The sequence below is a fragment of the Haliotis rufescens genome, unplaced genomic scaffold, assembly GCF_023055435.1.
Source record: "Haliotis rufescens isolate VD_foot unplaced genomic scaffold, xgHalRufe1.0.p SCAF_7, whole genome shotgun sequence".
NCBI lineage: Eukaryota > Metazoa > Mollusca > Gastropoda > Lepetellida > Haliotidae > Haliotis > Haliotis rufescens.
Window position 1 is genome coordinate 2,482,047 of NW_025964361.1, and position 22,430 is coordinate 2,504,476.

Here is a 22,430-nt window from a genome sequence, read left to right on the forward strand (position 1 = left end):
GCTGACATCAGCCAATTCACAAATTGTGACCAATAAACACGCGATATTAGCAACCTTCTCTCAATAATTACCATCTGATTTGTACCGGCCTATAAACTTCACAGTGGGCACGGGTGGCCCAGTCGTCTGAGGCGCCTCAATTCGCTGTGCAGAGTTGCGTCCCTTGGGCATACCAGAAACCTATAGGAACCTTGTGGGTTCAAATCTGGTTCGCCCAGGTTATGTTTCTAGGTTTGTCAGCACCATACCGGTACACGTGGGTTTCACCAAAGTGGTAAACGTGTGAGACCTCCATCACTTTGGGCTTTCCTCCCACATTAAGCTGCGACGCCGTGCTATAACTGTAATACTGTTTTAAGCGTCGTTAAACCAAACTCACTCACTCACGCACTCCAACATCACAGCAAAAGATCCCGTTATCTTATTTATTATGTGAACGTAGCATGCTTCAAACAATAAAGAATCAGCATCATACATCCGCCACGAAAGTCCCAATGGTCTAAGACAAAGAGCGAAGAGTGACATCCCGTTGCTGTCAAACACCGCCTAAGTTGTGACCCTGGTTTGTCGGTGAAAGGTTTCACTAAGAGATAAACTTGAGTGCTGAGTCACTACTGGCTCCCCTGTTACATTTATCTGACACGTCGTGATACAACTGAAATACAGATAAAGCATCCATAAAACCATTCTTACTCTCTCATGACATATGAGTTGGGGTATGTCACCACACTTAATACCAGCACGTCAGTACCATCGCAGCGCCAGTCCCAACTTCCAATATCAAGACAACTGAGTTTTGTTGCCACTTTTAGCAATATTTCAGCAATATCACAGCGGACAAAGAAATGGATTTCGCACATTGTACCCATGTGGGGAATCGAACCTAGGTCTTCGGCGTGACGACCGAACACTTTAACCATTAGGGTACCCCCCGTCAGCTAAATGTGATCGTCGAGTCAAAATTGACGCAGTTTGTAGGCATTAACACTTTTGTGAGTGAGTGAGTGAGTTAAAATTTAATTTTAAATCGGCATTATTTCAGCCATTTAGCGACGAGACCAAGTAAATATATTTACAATTTAGTTATTTATGCAAAGTTTTATTTAAAAACAAGCTGTGAAACATATTTGAGCATACTATAATTGGAAACAATATATGAAACATATCTGAACATAAAAATATGATGTATACAGTTTTAAAACACGGGCTATAGGCCACCAGTAACCAAAGCTAGGCCACCTCACTGGGGAAATGGGGACTTACAGTACCTCTGCTTCCTGCATGATACCACAGCAGGATTTACGTCATCACTTTAGCTACTGGTGATTGTGCAAAATACTAGCCAATATTAAAAAATACTCAGCAATGAGTTGGCTTAAAAACACTGGTTGATGATAGTAACATCGATTATGAAAGGATAACATGTCACACAGGGGGACAATGAACACTATTGTGAAGCCAACGAGTACAGTATGTCGCTGACAGACAGATAAGCATTATCAGGACGAATCATCGGGTCCTACCATGACTAAGGGACGCAACGGTTTACAACGATTCGTGCGCCATAGTTGTTGAAGGATTCAGTGTCCCATGTCATGAACGTACATATAAAACGTTGGCACCAGAGAATAGTCTCGTGTATATGCCAAATCAGATTCCACTGAACCTAAACAGCAAATAGTGGTGAAAATTATAGGAATGGATTACTGAAAATCAGCAATGATACCAGGCGTTTGCGAAAAGGGTAAACATGTCCTACCCTACCCGGACCAAGATAGCACCCACCACTTCAACAATTTAAAGGAATAATAATTTTAAAAGAAAGAGTTTGTTGCCTCTCGCCGCACAACAGTATTTCTGTCATACGGCGGCATGAAGCAATGGACACGTTGAATCGATCTGAATATCACTTATGCATGTTCGAAATGCGCACATAGCACTTTAAACGAAGCTTTATTTTATCTCTTTTCCAAACGCACTATTTTCCGTGCAAATCATCAATAAATGTAACAAGTGTTTTCTTACATTATTCCAGATTCCATATGTAATAAGTTGGCGGGCCGAACCGACTTTGGGGCAATCCCAGAAATTACTGGCAGCATACTGAAGCGGTTTGCTAGTTAATTCACCATGATTAAAATCAAGGTTTGTTGGCTCGTGTAATCCGCGATGTAAATTGGTTTCATATTAAAAAAGCCAATTTCTCCAAAGATCTCAGCAAACGTTGTTTACTGGATTATTTTGACTTAGTGAATCGATGCGGACACTGTGAGGGTTGCTCAAGCTTTTCCCGACTACCTCAGGATCGGTCATACATAAATAACCAACACACGACGAACATTGATCCAACGACGGAAGAAAATGCTCACGTCAGCAGAATTGGCGAGTATAAAGAGAGACTATTGAAATTTCCTCCATTTCAAATACCGGTGGTTGAGTACAGAACAAGTTGTAAAAAATCAGATGAAGAGGACACAAAACAGGCTTTGACAAACTTTCCCTCGAGATGAGCACCACGAGCAGACTTCGATCATCGGTGAAACCTGAGCCCCGTAATTAGCGCTACGTCGTTGTAATACACGCTTACCTTCGCCATCCAAGGCGGAGCCAACGCACGCGCAGAGGGTGTAAGATTGACAGGTAGGCCAGGCAGACAGCTGTTCAGCATTGAGAGTTTGCAGTGTGCAGAAGGATAAGTAATCAGAGATAGCGGGTTACCTTGTGGAGGATATGCTGTCGGCGTTATTCAGCCCAGGGCGCGATCCGGTTCATGAGAAACTCTCCATACTTCAAACCTTGTTCTGAAACAAGAAGCAGTGCTCGTGGAGCTATTATTTTCTCTCTGCCTCTCTCCGCGTCTGTGTCCGAATATAAAAAAAATACAGTTCCCGACAGAGAGAAAATATTATTCCAGTTTTAAAATTTAATAACGAAAGTCTACATTTGTGAAAAGATCGAAGACTTGAGTCAGACCAACTCACGATGAGGATAAGCCTACGGTCCGTTGACTGGATATATCTTCATTTGATTACAGTGATTGTGGTGTGCGGCTTTGGCATTGTTGGCTCAGTGGACAACAACAAGAAAAGGTGAGTGAGAATATTTTGGAAGACAGCCATGCATGCACACATTGCAGGGTGAAGTAAAGGACACGTGCCAGAAAGGTCTGAGCGTGTGTTGATAGATCCTCACTGGCTCTTTCGGAATTTTGCCTGAACGTATATCAGTTGTAATGTCGAGGCTTAATATATTTGCACTTTATCATTCATACTTCTAACAAAAGTAACACATTGATGTTAATCCTGAAGTTTCATCTCTGTTTGACTAACTTTCACCATGGTACTTATTTATTTCAAAATATGAACCTTAGGTAAGTTAATTATATCTTTTTGTACCGTAACGGAAGATTAAAGGCCTCTATGCAACAGTTAAGTCACAGACCACAGCGACCTTCAATTTTATCTTCATTATTATCAGAATACACAATCTCACCACATCTTTTTTCTACACATGTGACTAATCTCAGATTAATGTTTCATTGTATTATTATCATTTTATTAATGTACTGTTGGTAAACAGTGTCCTATTGTTAGGGTGGCTTGTGTATATTAACCTTAATCGTTTAGTCGAATACAGTGAATGATTCAAATGCAGCAGTTTATATTTTAATATCGTTTATCAGCAATACATATCATGTGTGTTTATTAGTGTAAAGATGGAACAGACGTCTTCTATCACGCATAACTAGACGCACATGGAGTCGAAAGAAAGCGTATACTAAAGCAATGATATATCGATTGTATAAAATGTGTCTACTTGCGTGTGCATCATTGAGAGAAATAAAGTGAACTGACCAGACGCCAGAAATAAGAAGGGTTGTATGTATTATACTCATATCGGAGATCGAACCTGGGTCCTTAGGCTTAACGATTGAACGCTTTAACCACTAGCCCCACATTTCCCAAAGGCTCTAAGATACGAACAGCATTCATTTCAGGCGTGAGAGGATTATTTGTACAAATCAAGTCAATTTGCCTTGCCAATACATGCCAGTTTCACTCGCGTGGGTGGTAACACTGTGAAACAGTTGATCCACATAAATTCATTAAAAAAACTCTTCACAAAACAACTTGAATAAGGCAACCGCTTTCCTATTTTTTTGTTAAATTACTTTTGATTAAATCTTCACTTACGAACACCTGGTATCATTACTATTTGATAGTGATTCATAAACACATGCTCATGATATAGTCGGAATCGTACAATCGACTCTTCTTTGTGCAGAGATTTCTATTGGATATGGAAATGGTTTTGACTCCTTACTTATATAAACATCTTGTAAAATTCTAGCGACATAATGCCACCAGCTATGTTCTATAAGGTTCAGTGAGTGTGTTGCAGAAAACCGGACATACGCGGTAAAATGCTGTTCCTGCCATAACAACGTGCATGCTATTGATTAAATAGTCCCAGTGTTTATCACTTAAGTGAATCTTCCCATACACAACGCGCTTCCTCCTTCCCCAGTAACTTAATTTAATGGCCATCCCCATAATCACGTTCTGCTAATTTTGATAACTCCTCATTATGTGCAAAGTGTTTCCTTTGAAGGTGAATCTAGACACGGAAGTGGCCACGTTCCCCAGTGTAACATAGCCTGGTTCCAGCAAGCTGTGTGCCTGTGTGTGCAGACTATTATTATCGCTCCAATCATCGACTGTGTTTATGACAGTTTTGCTCAGCATAAACCTAGCCAAGCTCTGGCGCGGCCGAACCATCAACCAAATGACCCTAAGAATCCTGCAGTCTTGCCCACAACAAGGAAAGGGAAGATGGTAGACATTTAGTATAAGTGTCTCAGTAATGCTAAAGAAAACATTGCTTTCTGACCCATGCCGATGGAAGAGATTGGAAAGGTGAACCACCTTAGGGATTCCTTCCTAAGATTAAGTCCTAATGAGAACATTACTCGCCGTAAGCCTTGGCTAGGGGCCTGGACCTAGCAGATGCCATTTAACATCATGTCGGTTTGAGATAACGTCTAAGTGTTGAGCGTTATCTAAGGCAATCGGTAGTGTAAGAGACACATATATATTTATGTATCAGTTTCATTGTCACACTTAAATGCCAATTGATACTAACATCCTTCGTGGTCTTCTCCCTTGCAGTTAGCAGCGTAGCTACTTCATCTTGCCACTGGCCATACCAATAACAATAAATAGGTCCCATCATTCTGGCCTATATGAGGCACGGCAACACGCTGGGTGTTAGTTCCAATTCTAGATTCTCCCCATTCAGAATACTTGATCTGTGCAAAGAAATAATGTGCTCGAGGATTGCATCAAATCTTTAAACGTCTACGAGTACATTGATACTACATTTATGTGTGTTTTACACCTCTATTAGCAATATTCCAATAAAATCACGGCGGAGGAATTACTCTTTGAATGTCATTGCTCACTGTTGTAACTGTAGGCGTCATCACGGTCAACGGAGTTCTGTGCGGTTGTTTTAAACGCTGGACTACCACACAATTGCCTAAAACGATTTACGTCACTTGGAGATAACAGACGAGCTAAAAGTACATATTATTCTGAATATAAACATTAACTCCACTCATTTATCCCTAGCATTTGTTTCACAAACTCAAGTTGACATGTCATCACAGATGTTGGCATTAACACTATTGCTCGGAATGACAGAATATGTCCAAAGACGTTGTTTTATATGTGGGAATTTTCCTATTTGAATCTTATATACATTTTAAAAAGTCGCATGTTGAATATTTCTCGTTGTATTGTGAAGCAATATTCATATTAACCATCTTCGCTTCGCAGGAGGATAATGTTTTTATGGACATTGATATTCAGGATTATTTGTTTTTTTTATTTTGTGTTCAGTATTCACATCAAACAGAGCCGCCCGTACCTTTGGGAATACATTTCTTAGAAGACTTATTTAGTGTTATAACACAGACAAAATTGTATTGTATTGTGAGATGCATGTGGGCTATTACAAAGCATCGAGGCTCACTGAAACATTGAATCATTTATCTTCGAGGCTTGTCTGCAGACCGCTCTCTATGGTCTCCATGCCAAAGCTTCAGCTTAGACTGAAGGCCAGAAATATGCATATTCCACGTCTCTGTGGTCTCGTTGTGTATACATGAATATATCAAATGATGACATGATGTAGAAGCATGTGCTTGTTGTTAAGTTTGGAGAAATGCAAATTGCAAAAATATCGACTTTTTTCTTCTCTTTTAAACTCTTTACATTGGTTTGTACTCCCATTAAGGTTCTTGTCCTTAAACAACCCTTAATAGGCCCAAACACCAGCAGAGGATTTACACATAACCTGATGTTTCGTCAAATCTCTATCCCCGTGGTTAGGAGATGAAACTACGGGAATAGAGAGGAATAACAAATAAATTAGTACGTAAAAGAGAAATTGTTATTTAAAAAATAAAAAGTCAAAGACTTTAGGGTGTTCATACTCGTAAGAAAGTCTATAGCTGCAATTTCATAGAATCTTCCACTCTCGAATCATCACATTTTTTATGGGGCCTTTGGGAGATTGCTTAACGGATGAGCAAGCACGACCCTGTCGTTATGATTAAAGGATCAAAGACAAGTCGTCCTAGAACCTCATAAAAATAGATAGAAGACCTGAAGCAAAACAAGTAATTTGGAATAAAGTCAGCTTATCTCAAGGCAGCAGTTTTTGTATGCATAATACATAATACATATACATGTATACAGAATCCGCTCTGCTCATAACAATGCTGTTTGAGTTATCCAGGTTCAAAGCTCTAAAGCAGAATGATCTAATTGTTTTCCTTACTGGAGACTTTGGTGAGATATGAAGCATTAATGAGACTAACGCCAGAAGACACATCGACCTGTGTAGATATGTGCCATGTATGAGTTTACCGGTGGAAAGACGCGTTTGAGAACCTCTGAGTCAACGTGGGATTGAACCGCAATGCTAAAATACTCGACTGCCAATTGCTATAACATTCTGTTTCCTCAAATGGACACGTTCACAATCTTTGATGTTATTGTACAATCATTTGTAATTACATCCAACATGCTCTCCGCATCAGTATGGGTTAAATATGCAAATAATTAATTGACTTTTCTAATATTTGAAGTTTGTAAACGGCATTACTGGAGGGTTTATGGATATCCCATTACTGTTTTTCGTGGTTCATTATAAAGAGATGATCGTCTCAAGTTCGACATATGTGTATATTACAAGTATATGATATATTTTTATAACCTTAATTGAATTTGTATGCCAATCATATTACACACATCGCTGTTATAAGAGTTGTCAGTTCATTGCATGAGAAAAAGATGATAGCCATGAAAACACACTGCATTATGTTTTACTTCTGTGCAAAAAACTATAAGTGGGGTTAGTGCGTGTATTCTTCAAAAACACGTTGAGAGTTGATGTGTCTGTTTAATCATTACACGGGTCTGTTCTTACTTGTATCCTGCATATATGGTCAATAAGTCAAAGGTCTAATTTAATTAGTGCACAATTAATCATTCGACTATGCCTGGTCTTTTCTTATAACAAGAACATGCACGAATTCTAGGCTGGAGGTGCACCAATGTTTCACAAGTTCACACCGTTCATTTTCATTATATGGACATGTAGTCAATGTGCTTTGGTCTTAGAATCGGACAAAGGTTTCACAGAAGGTGCCACGTGGTTACTGTGTTTTAGATGTTGTCAGAACCGCGTGCTTCTGAGTAATTGGTGTTTTTGAAAGCCGGTGGAAATCAGAACCAATCATACCAAGATCGATCAAGTCTCCCATCCATGTTTTAAAAACATTCTTCAACGCTCCGATATTTCTGCATAAGTGCTTGTCAGCTACCAATGATATTATGTCCTTCCGTGTACTCTCATTGCGACTGTATATTCGATATGAATTTCTATGGTGAATCTATCGATCACAAGTAATGTCCTATTTATCACCATTATTATAGCTTTTTCTTCTGCATCTGGAGCGAGTTCGTTTTGAACAAGGCGTGGTCACCTGATCATATATTGAGACGTGGGTGTCCCGGTTGTAAGCAAGAGTCACAGTGCCGTAACTGTGTTGATTCATTTTACTTTGTTGAGTAAATGAGTTCCTCTCATTAATTCCATTCGTAACAAATGGTTTGAATTCCTATTCTAATTTACATTTTGTACATTTTGGTTGGAAAACAATGCATATTATTACCAGTACTGAACATAGCATTTGGTAATTGATGTATTGTTGTATGATTGATGACAGTGTTTTACTCGTGATCAAGACTCAACATGTAATGTTATTATACGAAACAAGACTGTACATGTCGCAGTCATTTAACTCAAACAATAAAGTCAAGTATTATGCTACGATTGTACGTCGGGCATATCGATACATTCTTATGAAAGGGAATACGGTCACAGTGATGTTGGATTTTTCAGCACAGGTGCCAAATTTCGACCATTTTAGACCGAAACAGATTGCCCTGGACATCTTCGTCTACATCGTCTAAAACGAATTAGCGAGGATGATTCACATTCTATGTCATAAGCATATATGGCATTAAAATATATGTATCAATTGATTTTATAATTGTTAGAATTATGTTTATGTTTTATACAATTCACATGTAGTAAATATCATTCCGTCTCCGAAATTTTGAATCCAAAGTTACCTATGTTGTGCCAGAATAGTAAAAGCAAACCGAAAAACAATCTTATCTATAAGAATTCATCGCTGAAAACTACAGGTATTGCCTCGGTGTGAATGTACTCCGAGAGTATGGTTCCCGCGTCTCCCGTGGTAATTATCTGGAGTAACAAACCATAGTGATTGGCCTCATTGAGCTTTAGATCACCATCTGCATGTGTCAAAATATCTCAATAGGTAAGATCCATTACCCAGTGTTAAGCTACACCCACAATTTAACATTCACGATTAGCTCCATTAACCGAGCATCGGAGGCCCACTCTCACAGTCATCCCTGACAACCCCAATTTGTCAATTAGCGTAATCATTGCATCGTTCCATCATGCTTCTCCTTTATAGACACAAGCTTGTCCTTTTCTCATCAACATAACCTCTCCAAGAATTAGATGTATTCATTACAACACCTTCATCCTTCCCTTTATTCACTGTTTTCTGAACGTACACGGGGCACGGGTGGCCCAGTCGTCTAAGGCGCCGCGATTCGCTGTGCAGAGTTGCGTCCCTAGGGCCGCCAGAAACCTACGAGAGTGGGTTCGAATCCTGGTTCGCCCCGATTATGTTTCTAGGTTTGTCAGCACCATACCCATGCTCGTGGGTTTCACCGAAGTGGTAAACGTCTGAGACCTGCATCACTTCGGGCTTTCCTCCCACATTAAGCTGCCACGCTGTGATATAACTGGAATACTGTTAAAAGCGGCGTTAAACCCCACTCACTCACTCACTCACTCACACTGAACGTACACTTTAGTCACAGAGACATTATCTTGTTGTATGTCTCACCGCGTGTTTGCACCGTAGTACCCTCTAACATCACATCTAGGTTGCCCACACAAAAGATGATTAATCTTTATGGATGTATGAACACGCTCGTGCACTGACCCACGTCTAGTTTATCGTCTAGGTTCGAGCATGATCTTGGTACTAATATAATTATGTATCATCTAATGTATCACCTGTTATTTGAGTACCCACCTCACACCTCCACACTCCTTACCCCAACGGGCATTCGTTGTCTATGGTAAAGCTGTGTCATTATAATAAGTAAGGTTGCAGAACAAATGTTGCTTGAAGAATCCGAAAATATGACTTCAGTTGGGTCATCACGCATGTGTTCCTTCCATCCCAGCCTCTTTTCTCTTAGTTCATCTCTATCATTAGAGCTATCTTCCCGCGGCAACAAGGTCTTCCATCTCACTAATCTGTAGTAAGTGCCGAGGGAGTGGGAGGGATGAGGTAAGGTGGTTGAGGTGAAAGGTTAACAGGAAGCGTATGGTGCGCACCTTTCCTCACACGATACACGCTCTCAAGGCTAAGTCCTGTATAGTGTTCCCAGGCTGTGGAGCCAAGTAAATAACAATAGGTACACGAGAACAACATGTGGCATAAGTGGCTGGTTTCAGAGGGAGGAATATTTTCCTGTTATAATCATCGCCATGTTCAAGACGTCATATTTGCTTAAATGTCTCTCATTTCTGGTTAAGCTTACAAGTAGATGCATGACGTAAAAAAATTCAATGGCTATGGAGACAAATGTTAAACTACAATCAAGCATCAAATTATATAGGCAGAAAGTATATATATATAGGGACAGTAATGAAATACAAATACATATTTGCTCATGATGTCAATCACTGGATTGTCTGGTCCAGACTCGATTATTTTACAGACCGCCGTCATATTGCTGGAATATTGCTGAGTGCGGCGCTAAACAACAAACAACCAACAACAACAACAAATACACATTTAATCATCCAGGAGTAAAAACTATTTGTTCGCGACAATTTACTTTTCAATTGAGGTTTGGTAAGCAGTCAATGCCACTCCCCGAATATTATCATATGTATTACCATAACATATTATAAAACTGAATAAATAAAGTCAAATCCGGAGAGTCACTAGTCTTCGATATCCGCCGGGTCCGTGAAGGTCCGGTTTAGAACAACCCATGCTTGCCGTAAGAGGCGACTAGCGGGATCGGGTGGTCAGGCTCGCTGACTTGGTTGATGCATGTCATCGTATCCCGATAGCGTAGATCAATGCTCATGGTGTCAATCACTGCATTGTTTGGTCAAGACTCGATTATTTACAGACCGCCATCAATTAGCAGGAATATTGCTGAGTGTTGCGTTAAACAACAAGCAAGAACACAAAGATATCCGCCGAAATCGATTCAATATGCGAAATTGGCACTACAACGGGGTTGAAAATTATATGAATGGATCACTGTAAATCATTGATGACACCAGGTGCACGCGAAAGGGTAAACATACCCTGTCCTATCGGTAACACCAGCTAAACACACTTTGCATAAAAAGTTAGTTTTTGCTGTTTGACGCCACAGAAATGTCAAAAACGAGAGTTCGGTTTCTGTTAATGTGAACGTTCTCCAGGCCCTCCAGACCGTGAAGGTAATTCGATAAGTTAAAAGGGTATCCTGTCACAAATCGGAAAATCGTCACAAAAAATGACGCAGAAAAAGGAAGACTCCTCCACGAATAAGTTATTCCTTTTTGTGGAAGTTATTACTTTTTTTATGGCCTGGCTTGTGTGTATTTTTCATGCATTGCTCTTCAAGGACCGTTTCTTTTTCCGGAATGACAGTCGGCTGCCATTTTTCCAGCACTACTACTACCAAACAGTACTAACCCTGTATGATAACATCTTGCTGGAATTCATCCGTAGCATTCATCGTTTTATACTTTCACTCTGTTGTTCTTCATATATCAAAGAACGCCATCTTGGACAGGTGTTTGCAGTTCCGTTTATCCATATAATGATTCATAAAGGAATGCTATGGTTTCTTTTCCACTCTTGTCACTTCCCAAAAGATAATATGTAATATATGAGTCGTATCTTTGTTCTTGCATTGTGTCCTGGTACATGTACGTGTTTTTGTTCTCGACATATGATTAGTACATATGGCTCCATGCCATGCTACATGGCTCCATGTTCCATGCTGTGCTACAGCCTACGGCCAACGCTGTTCTCAGGATACGTGCATTCATAGCATGCCATCAACGCGCTGTCTTTTACCCAAACCTACGTTAAAAGAACAGAAGAGACAAATTGTTCCATATATCCCTAATTGTGAATTTATATGCTTCGTATGTTTCCTATTATGTGGGTTGCGGATATCAGATTCTTTTTGCCGGTGTTTTCTGTTATGACAATGTGCAACGTCCATATGGTCTCCGTCAATAGAATGCTTAACATGACAGTCAACGATGGCACAAATATGTATAGCACTCCTGACATTCTATCGTACATTACAGTATGTGTTTCGTGGAAAGAACGAATGAATTGAAGCTGCTCTTTTGCCGCATGCTGACATAGGTTATTCAGTGTACTCTCAAAGTATCAGAACACAGAGATCGAAAAAACAATGTAACTTTATATCTATTAGGGTGTTTGTAAGCAGGACATATATTTTATTAATAAAAGCGACAAAACCCTTCCATGAGAGAACTCTGCTGAAAGCAGAATCGATTACAAGATTCACACTCCATCGTGAGCATGTGTTTATGAATCCCCAACAAACAGTGATGATACCAAATGTTCGCGAAAAGGTGACTTTCTTAATGCATTATTCATTGAGCCCGGTAGACACGTTAGCAATAGGATTTTCCGAAAGGACAGGCTGTCTACAAATGTAAGGGTAATGATTAAGAAGATGTGTTTTTGTAATTAAATGTCCAGTATATGACTACTTCAGATCAAGTCACATGAGTGAGTGAGTGAGTTGGGTTTAACGCCGCTTTTAACATTATGCCAGTTATATCACGGCGTGTCAGCTTAGGTCTTAGACGTTTATCACTTCGATTATGATCACAATCACTCGGTATATACGTTCGTTCACTTGATGCCAGCATAAAATATTACAATCCGGATACACTAAGTAAATATGTACATGTACAACAACTAAATGCCCCACGACTTGCTAAAGGCAGAGTTGAGTGTACGCTTCAGAATGGATCATGAGCATGTGTTTATGAATCACTATCCAATACTGATGGTACCAGGTGTTCGCGAAAAGGTGAGCGTATCCTGTCCCATCGGTGTCACAAACACATGCAAAGGCAAGTTTAGGGTACATGTATGTTTACGTTTGACACGTATGCGTACTGCGTGCTGGGTCGCGATGTTTACACCCATTACTGATACACACGATACGAATTCTACCTTTTACTGTTGAAAAAGCATTTGATGTACCCGATTTTTGTGCGGCTTTTTTGTATCATTATCTCGTTTGCCATGTTCGCAATACACATTTTCTTCACACATCTTTTAAAGTTGCATTTCTCAGTTCGGCCACACCAAATAGTGATGTACAGTGACAAAACAGACTCAACTCAAACCAATCACAGATGGACTTTGAGGCATCGTATGCCTAATACTTGAATCCCCCATTGGTGGTAACAACTAGAATGTTTGCCCATTCTGTACTGCCCATTCTGAGTTCAATCTGGAGGAGTTGGAGTGGGTGATTTATTTCCATTACAAAGCGAGGAATGTGTGTCTAGCAACACATTATGCTTCATGTCAATACAATTGCACACAGGTAATTAGTATTATTGTAGCGTGTGTACTGAAGTCACCATGGCCTCCTTGCAAATATGTGAAGAATAATTTTACGAACAATACCTGTTAGTGCCAATCAATAGAATCTTGGGATCACAGTTTTTAATTACAACTTTGAAATGTTTGGAGAAGCTAATAAGAGTTAAATTCAGAATCCAAATTGACGTGATATCGAAAATCTATGTAATTATCACATCAATCTGTTATGGAACATTCAGAAGTATGCATAATTATGTCCCTGACAAAAATTGTTTGCATAAATCATTTGCATGTGGCGAAGAAGCAGTTCTGACTGGATGCAGATTTCATAAACGTTCTTATGCGTGTGGTTATGTTACCGTTTATAATGATAAACACACATGGAGGACCGTTAAATGAAGAGGGGTAGGGTAGACGTTGATGGAGGTGAGAGGATACTGATGGGGTAGGCGGGATGGAGTAACCAGTTTAAAGGGTTGAGGAGTTCAGCATAACTGTTTTACGTAGTCAAACTTAAATCAATCAAAATTAATTTCACATCACATTAAGAAGCTGAATTTATACTACAAGAAGCTGTCATTAGCATTGGCAGAAGAAAGCGTGTTGAATGCCCCATTATTCCCCTGTTGTTCGTATCATATATTTTCTCTCTTAAGTGATACGTGTTGTAATCATTATACACTCGTAACAAGTAAAGAACCCCACGTTAAAATGTGAAACAGCGAGTAGATAAACATATTGTTTTGTTGTGGTTGATATATATACGACCGTAGTTAAACGTTTATCCTCAACAAAATGAAAGACTGTCTTACCTAGCCCAGCATAAACAACCCACTGCACGAGGAAGAAGCTCTTTACTTTCTTGTGTTATGCGACTCATTTATTGTTTAAGTATTCCTCTTGTAATACGCCAACTTCACACGATCACTTTCTCTCTAGGGAAGGTTGTTCTCGTCACTGATGACTTGTCTCACTTCAAGACAACATGTACTACACAGGCATACAGTGATCCGTCTGTACTTGCTATTAGGAGCGATTTGTTTTGCACAGTGAAACCCCGTTAATCTGTACTGTGCCGTTTAGAACGAAATCGTCCGGATAATCACATTTCTTGATTACCGAAACTTTAATACTGCTCAATGTTACTTTTATATACATCTATATGTACGTGGTCGTTCGTCACATATGGTCGTCTCAGCTTGTTTTCCGGATTAAAGGGGTTCCCTGTTACTTTTCTGTCGTTTACATGTTTACGCCTCAGTGACCAAAATCGTACCCAATGCAAATCCCCATTTTCACTTGTACTATATGCTCGCGTCATTGTTCAGATACAAAACTTGACTTGCCTTTGCATGTGTGAAGGATGAGACCGTTGGGGAAGGATACGCTCGCCTTTCGCGAACACCTGGCACATCACTAGTTCACAGCGATACGTACACATAATCATACTCATGATATTGTCGGCATCGTACAATAGACTCTGCTCTTTTAGATTTTTAATTATTGAAAGGGTTTCGTCGCTTATATTTACAACAATGTCACCTTAACATAAAACGTATATGTGTTGGTTAGTTCCATGCATTCAACCCTAACTCATAAGAAAGTCTAGAGTGTTTAAATGAAATGTGTAAACTCCAAAGATAGGCTGTGACTCACGCAGGCAAACAGATACAAAGTCAAGGACTTCAGACAATCTCCAATGCCTGATACCGTATTCGACATAATAAGCGCCCAGGGCGCTCTCAAACTTAGAAATAGGGGGATCTTATTAGAATAAAATTTTGGTGAAAAACAACAGAGTTGAAAGATCGTAAATTTCGTAGTTTATGCTGACAGCCTGAAATGATACAAAAGAAAAGTCTGTGTGTATTATACACGACAGACACATGTATATTTTGCCCATAATTCAGGGTGCATATAACACACGAGTACTATACACGAATAAATACGTCTTCTGTACATTGATCAATCGGAAGGAATTGGTATTGTTCTATAGCCAATATATTAGCAAATATCGCCGTGGGCGCTTTTGAGAGCGGGGCGCCTATTACGTCGAATACGGTATGTTTTAAAATATCCTTGAAAACAAGCTGGTGCTGATGAGTAAACAGGATCTGTTGATGAGACATCACCATCTTGCCAGATAACAGCTTAGCGTCATAACGCAGGAGGATGTACATGATTAATACACGATATTATCATATTTCTAATCTGTTGATACCATACAACGATATCGTCACTGTATTAGATATCGGCGTATGACTATTGCACCCTTCAACAGAGAGTTTACTGGCTCGTGCAGATCCCTTGGCTTTCCAAGGCTTCTCTGAAACCAACACCTAGATAATGTATATCTTTTGATAGGACATATATTACCACTCTCAGATAGGCTTCTATTTACAAAGCCGTGGGCCCTTTGTCAGGTCTTTTTGGTCACGATATACGAAGAACAATATTCAGTGTAACTACTTTTGAGAATAACATTAATAAGTAATAAAAGCGACAATGCTATTTCCATAATCATAATAAATCTCCATTGTACGATTCTTACTTATCATATATATGTTTATGAATCACTATATTCATTCATATTCATATTTTTTCATGAAATATTGAAACGTCAGCAAAACATCAGTATTACCTTGGTCTGCATGAAGATGGGACTAGTGTCCTAGTGTCCTAGTGTTCTAGTGTCCTAGTGTCCTAGTGTCCTAGTGTTCTAGTGTCCTAGTGTTCTAGTGTCCTAGTGTCCTAGTGTTCTAGTGTCCTAGTGTTCAAGTGTCCTAGTGTCTTGGACGTCGCAACTATCTGAGCAGAGTGGCGTCCTAAAAGCGTACCCTAACCTGATTATGTTTCTAGGTTTGTCAGAACCATGTCAGTGCTCTTTGGTTTAACCAAAGTGGTAAACCTCCAATTCTTGCATCACTTTCGGCTTTCATCCGATATTAAGCTGTCACGACGTGATATAACTGAACTACTTTTCAAAACGCCGTAAAACCAAACTCACTCGCTTTCGTGAAGACCATAACGACATAAAGTTTTCGTGGTCCTTGTCGAAACCATCAATTAAATCTGTCCAGAACACATTTACTGATTGCGAAACATTTCGGCCGAACATAAAGTGAACAATGAAGTACAACATGAGATGATATTATGCAAACATCAGATTCCGGATGGGCGTTCGATTCAAAAGAACCTGTGGCATCTCTGCTCTAGCCATCTGGTAATTCTGACCTGACCCAGGAGTACTGCTGTGCGGTTTTAGGCAAGAGAAAAACAAATTGTGTGAGTGGCGGGTGCTACCTGTAGAGCAGGACATGTTTACCCTTTTCGCGAACACCTGGTGTCATCACTGATTTTCAGTTATCAATTCATACGATATTTAGCATTTCACGCCCAGTGGAATCTGTTTCAGTGAATAATCGAGACTGGTTACTCTCTGGCGTCCACCTTTTATATTACATTTTCCATTGTGTGGCGCGTGTAGAAGAAGTCTTTATTTGTACTAAGGCCACTGGCCCATATACAATACATACATTTGATATAGTGTGGTACATGAAAAAAAGGTATGGTCAGGTACAAATTTACAAATTTACAGGCTTTTCATAATTACGTCTTCTTTCATAGCTGTAATACAGGTATTTACATAGTTTTCCAAGTAATTGTTTACATGAACATGACAGGAGCGTTTTAAATTTATGCATATTTGGATTATGGCAAAAAGTTGTTGGTAAATACAGTTGTCTAATATCGTTGTAATATTCACATTCTAAAGTAAAATGATATTCATTCTCTATACTTGTTTTACATATGGGGCAGAGTCGTAAACGTAAATCAATATTTACGTTATACTTATACGCATAGTCCGTTGACACACGGGGTAAGTTGTTCGGCCAGCTGCGTATGATAGAGGAAATGCTACAGTGATGATGGCCAAGACATTCATATTCTTGTCCTTTTATATTACATTTTCCATTGTGAGACGCGTGTACGTTATACTTATACGCATAGTCCGTTGACACACGGGGAAAGTTGTTCGGAGACATTCATATCTTGTCATTTTGTTGGAGCACGTGAACGGGTATGCTTCGGACTCTATCTGGTCCAACCTACGTCGAACAGATCCTCGTACAACCAAAAGACGCAACTCGGCACAGCGAATTGGGGCATGTTTGGCAATGTGATAAAACAATCATGGCAAGATAGATTAACAAACTAAAATCTTCGTAAACCCAGGTTGATTTAGGGTGCATGGAGTTGATAAATCTGTCAAAACTACTTATGTATAACCATAGTCAAACGTATTGGTTCATCTGGCCAAACGTATTGGTTCATCCGGCATACGACATATTAATACAATATATACATCAATGAATTGAGGTGGCGGTTGTTACTGATATAGTTTCATGTATGTGAAAACAGTCGTTGTTCGGATTTTGTAAAGTAATCACTGTATTGGGACTCGTGTGGATGTGCCTTTAAGACTTTATTTTTTCTTGTTTTCTTTCAACATACTACATATCTCTACCTTCCAGAAGGCACATAACCTCCTTTTGCCCCCTAAATGTGCGATAATACAATGTACATTTCTTAGTGTGTTTTTATTTTTATATAAATGGAACAAAATTAGCGTTCTCTTGCTATTATTTCTGTGAAAGCAGGCCGCGCCCAGATAAAACGACCTGCCCTTCAGTTATAGCATCTACGATTGACACCCTCTATATACACAGTATAATCTTAACGAGAGAGTAAGATGCTAACAAAGTTCTTGCTGCCTTGGCAGAGAGGTCCGAGTTCATTTTGAGGAGATATTAATAGAGATTCCTACATTGTAAACTGGGTTAGCACACTGCGCATACACGCCCGCTAAGATAACACCAGAAGCAGTCGTTATGATAACAGTGTTATAGATGAAACATTACAGATCAATGCTATTAGGACTAATGAGAAACCACAAGCGTGCATTTACAGAAACCCTCGATTCTACTTAATCCTTTAACAAAATAACGCGAGGAAACATTGCGGTCCAGTGTGCTAGAGTTTCCATAGAGCAGTTCCAGATATTCCCCAAATCAGATAGCAATGTTTTTCTTCAAACTTGAGTCTATTCATCTGCTGGTACAGTCAATACTGGAAAATAATAGGAAAACATTGGAACTACAGGCAGTGTTTTATCAACTTTTTAGGGAGGGAAATTGGTTCGTTATTGAATCTTTGTTACCATGTTCAATCTTTCAGGATAAAAGAAACGACTGGACAGTCAGTATACAATAACAATAACCTGGTTTCATTTTGATTAGAACAGCACATTTGAAGTACAATGACCCTAAATTTCAAATGGTACTTTGTGTATCAGTTATGTATATTCTTAACAGCTCATGACCAGACAAACTGGTAAGGCATAAGAGCAAAAAGTCGATATGACACGATGTCAACCAAGTCATTTGTCTTTATCAGTTAATGTTTGTATGTAGAGACCATGTTATATTATCATACATTTAAGTGTGACTGTGTCAAGACCATTAGTTTAATGTGTCATTTTTCTGCAGTTGAATTCGAATGTCAGAATGTTTGTCATATAACACCAGAAATATGCATATATAACAATACGGTACAGATTTCCTTTAATACTTTCCTATCGACACATAACACCTTGTATCTTTTCATTACCGTGCTACGGGTAAAGCAGAACCCTTTTCGCGTACAAATGGGGTCATCACTGATTTTCAGTGATCTCTCCATATATTTTCACCGCTCTTTTGCCTTTTACGCAATGGAATTTGTTTCGGTTGATAATCGAGAATGAATGTTTTCTTACGTTGACGTCGTTAGTTCACTTCATCATAATCATAGATGGCCGATTAGTGACGAATGCTTAAAATGGATCAATAGGTCTGATAAATTTAAGGATTGACCAACCCTGATACTGAACGCCGCACTCAGAAATATTCCAGGTAAAGGATGGTAGACATTAAATAATCTAGTCTCACGCCTTCGAGAACGATGACATATACCAATTCACCGAACCTGACCACCCGATCCACTAAGTACCCTCTCACTACCAGTATATGTTGCTAGGGAACCGTTCTGACCAGAACTTTCCACCGAGTGATGCTGAACCCCGAGAAACGGTTGAAATGTGTTTTAATATGACACATAACATATACATTAGGTTAACTACCACTTTAAAACATGCTAGAGGTGTGCTGATCAAATGAACAGAAACTTTGATGACAGTTACTGTAACGGTAAAAACAGTTTGTATGAAGAAGCACATCATGCCAAAGCATTTGGAATGTTTGGTGATTACCAGGTTTCGGATGTAGGTGAGCGACAGGACCTAGGAAGTCAATGGTGGAAGGGTTGGTATCAGTTTTCAGTATTTTATATATTTGTTGACTGACGTTAGACACTCCTCGGCGGAAGTACCGTCTGAAAATAGTCTTTACGATGTCTTAGGAATACAACCTTTCTCTCACAGACCATCTGTCTATATCTTTCGCCAATAAAAGTTCGTTCTTCAAGGAAAACATACAGCAATAACACAAAAATAATGACTAAACTGTTTTGGATGAATACGATAAGAGTTTGGTTTTTTGGGGGCTGTTTTAAATATCGCCATAACTTCCGTCGACTAGGGCAGATGCTGTCATCGTTTCAGTCAGCAATGTGCATAACATTTTTAACTTATTTGACCTTAAAAGCGCCGGCCTCCTCCCTTTCCGCATATCAGCTTTTCAGGTAAGGTAAGGTACGATACATGTTATAGACTCAATGTTTGAATACCAGAACAAAAACGTTCTGGTACGACTTGAAAACTGAGTTGTGAGGTGAGGTGAAATTGGGTTTAACGTCGCGTCCAAGATTATTGCACTTATATAGCGACGTGCATGCACTTGTATGTGTGTGTGTGGCTGCTTGTACTAGTCCGGACTGATGCCGATTTATAGTGCTAGCACACTGAGATACCATGCCGCAGTTTAACATGGATACCCCACTCAGACACAGTATACTGACTCCGAGCCGACCAGTCCTTGTTTTAGCCCCTTAATGCCGAGCGCCAGACAGGGTAACAAGAAGTACAATCTTTTGACGTCTTTTTGTATGACGCGGCCCGGGATCGAACCCTGGACCTTCCGCTCTCCGGGCGGACGCTCTACCACTAGAACGGAGGCGGTCTGAAAACTGAGTTGTATGTCTTTCCGATAAAGCTGTGACATTTTGATATCCCTCAAGAAAGCACATATTATTCATCAATGAAGCGGTTGCGTGGATAGAATGTCTGGCCGGACAGCGAATCCCATCGCCGCGTCGTAACAATAGACGAACGATGGCAGTCGTCATTGATGTGCCTGGCGCTCGGTGTTAACAGCATGAAACATTGTTGAATAGGCTCGGAGTCGGTATACTGTGTCTGCGTGAGGTATATCCATGTTAAACTGCGGTATGGCATCTTCGTGAGCTAGCGCTATAAAACCGGCATAATTCCGGACAAGTACAAGCAGCCACACACACACACACACACACACACACACACGCACACACACACACACACACACATACATGCACGTCGTTCATAATCTTGAACGCGACGTTAAACCCCATTTCACCCAAATCAATCTTCTCCTCCTAACTTACCAACTCACTTGAGAAGGCCAGATGGTCCAAAAATGTGGAAGATAAGGTAGAATGGACTATAAGCATGCGTGCATACATACAAGAATGAATGAGTTGGGTTTAACGCCGCCCTGAACAATATCCAAGTTACACCACGGCGTGCAAACGTAATAGGAGATTAAAGCCCAATGTGATTTAGCCTCCGACGTTTACTGCTTTGATGAAACGCACGAACTGGCACATCAATGATCGCAATAAAGTGAGTGAGTGAGTTGGGTTTAACGCCGCATTTAACAGTATGCCAGTTACATCACGGCGTGTCAGCTTAATGTGGTAGGAAAGCCCGAAGTGATGCAGGTCTCAGACGTTTACCACTACCGTGAAACCTACGAGCACGGGTATGATGCTGACAAACCTAGAAACATAATCGGGGCGAACCGGGATTGGAACCCACAATCCAAGGTTTCTGGCGTGCGCTAGGGACGCAACTCCGCACAGCGAATCGCGGTGCCTTAGACGACTGGGCCACCCGTGCCCCTTTTATAATAAAGCAGAATGTTGCCTCATTCGAACACACGACCACAAGCTTAAAGCCAGCCTTCGAGATGCAAGTGAGTCCCATGTGCGCCCAATGCGTGCAAAACTGTTCTACTTACAAGTAGATTCCCAGCCGTGATATTGCTGGAATATTGCTAAAAGCGGCGTAAAACCATACTCACTCACTCACTACAAGTAGATTCGAACATGGTCACGTGTGTTGTCATCATCTGGAATCAGTATCTTCATAATAATTTGTAAGTGAAGAGTGTACGGTTTTTTGTAACCTTTTTGCACAGAGAATTTAATAACCATGGTCATAATACCTTTTACCAGATTTGCGCGGCGAAGAACGACGTCGGTAGATACCATTACTGATTGTTGAGGAAGTGTAATGAACTTTGTATCATATCAACGACTTAATGAAAGTATTTAGATGAATTAATTTCCTGCCAATACACATGAGATTTGTATGGTACCACTGAGCTCTTTAGTAGAGAACACAATTATTATTGTAATCTCTTTTTTACAAAATCCATGTCCGTATGTTATTGTTTTAATATTTAAAATTGAAAAATTAATAACATCTGCCAAGTTGTACAAATATTTCAAACTTGAATTATGTGTTTGACTCTTGCTAAAAATTCAAGGCCTCAGTTAAGCTTTGAACAAGTTTTATGGTAGACATGTGGTGGACATTTCAAAATTTGACACATCAGTAACACAAATGAACTCCGATACAATTGCCTATTTTGACTTGTACCATATGTTCGCGTGTTTTGTTCAGCTGAACAATTGCCTTGCCTTTACATGTGTTTGTGACGGGTGCCACCGGTGGTGCAGGAAATGCTCAGCTTTTCGCGTACACCTGGTATTATCGTTATTTGATTCATAAACACATGCTCATGATATTGTCTGAATCTACACGCTACTCTGCTGTGAGCAGATATTTCTTATGAATATGGAAAGGGTTCTGTCG

General features: G+C 39.8%; 1 protein-coding gene across 4 annotated transcripts in view; it reads left to right on the forward strand.

Moving 5' to 3' along the window:
* The first annotated feature begins 2,264 nt into the window (after positions 1-2,264).
* LOC124139621 (glycine receptor subunit alpha-1-like) overlaps positions 2,265-22,430 on the forward strand; it is a 73,021-nt gene continuing 52,855 nt past the window's right edge. For 2 of the 4 annotated variants that reach the window (XM_046506846.2, XM_046506843.2), the window contains exon 1: positions 2,267-3,089. Coding sequence is in view for 3 of the 4 variants with exons in the window: in XM_046506843.2 (XP_046362799.1) it covers positions 2,983-3,089 (107 nt within the window). In the remaining variant the exon portion in view is untranslated. Of the gene's footprint in view, positions 3,090-22,430 lie in introns of all 4 variants that reach the window. The other 2 variants (XM_046506844.2, XM_046506847.2) reach the window with 2 other exon arrangements.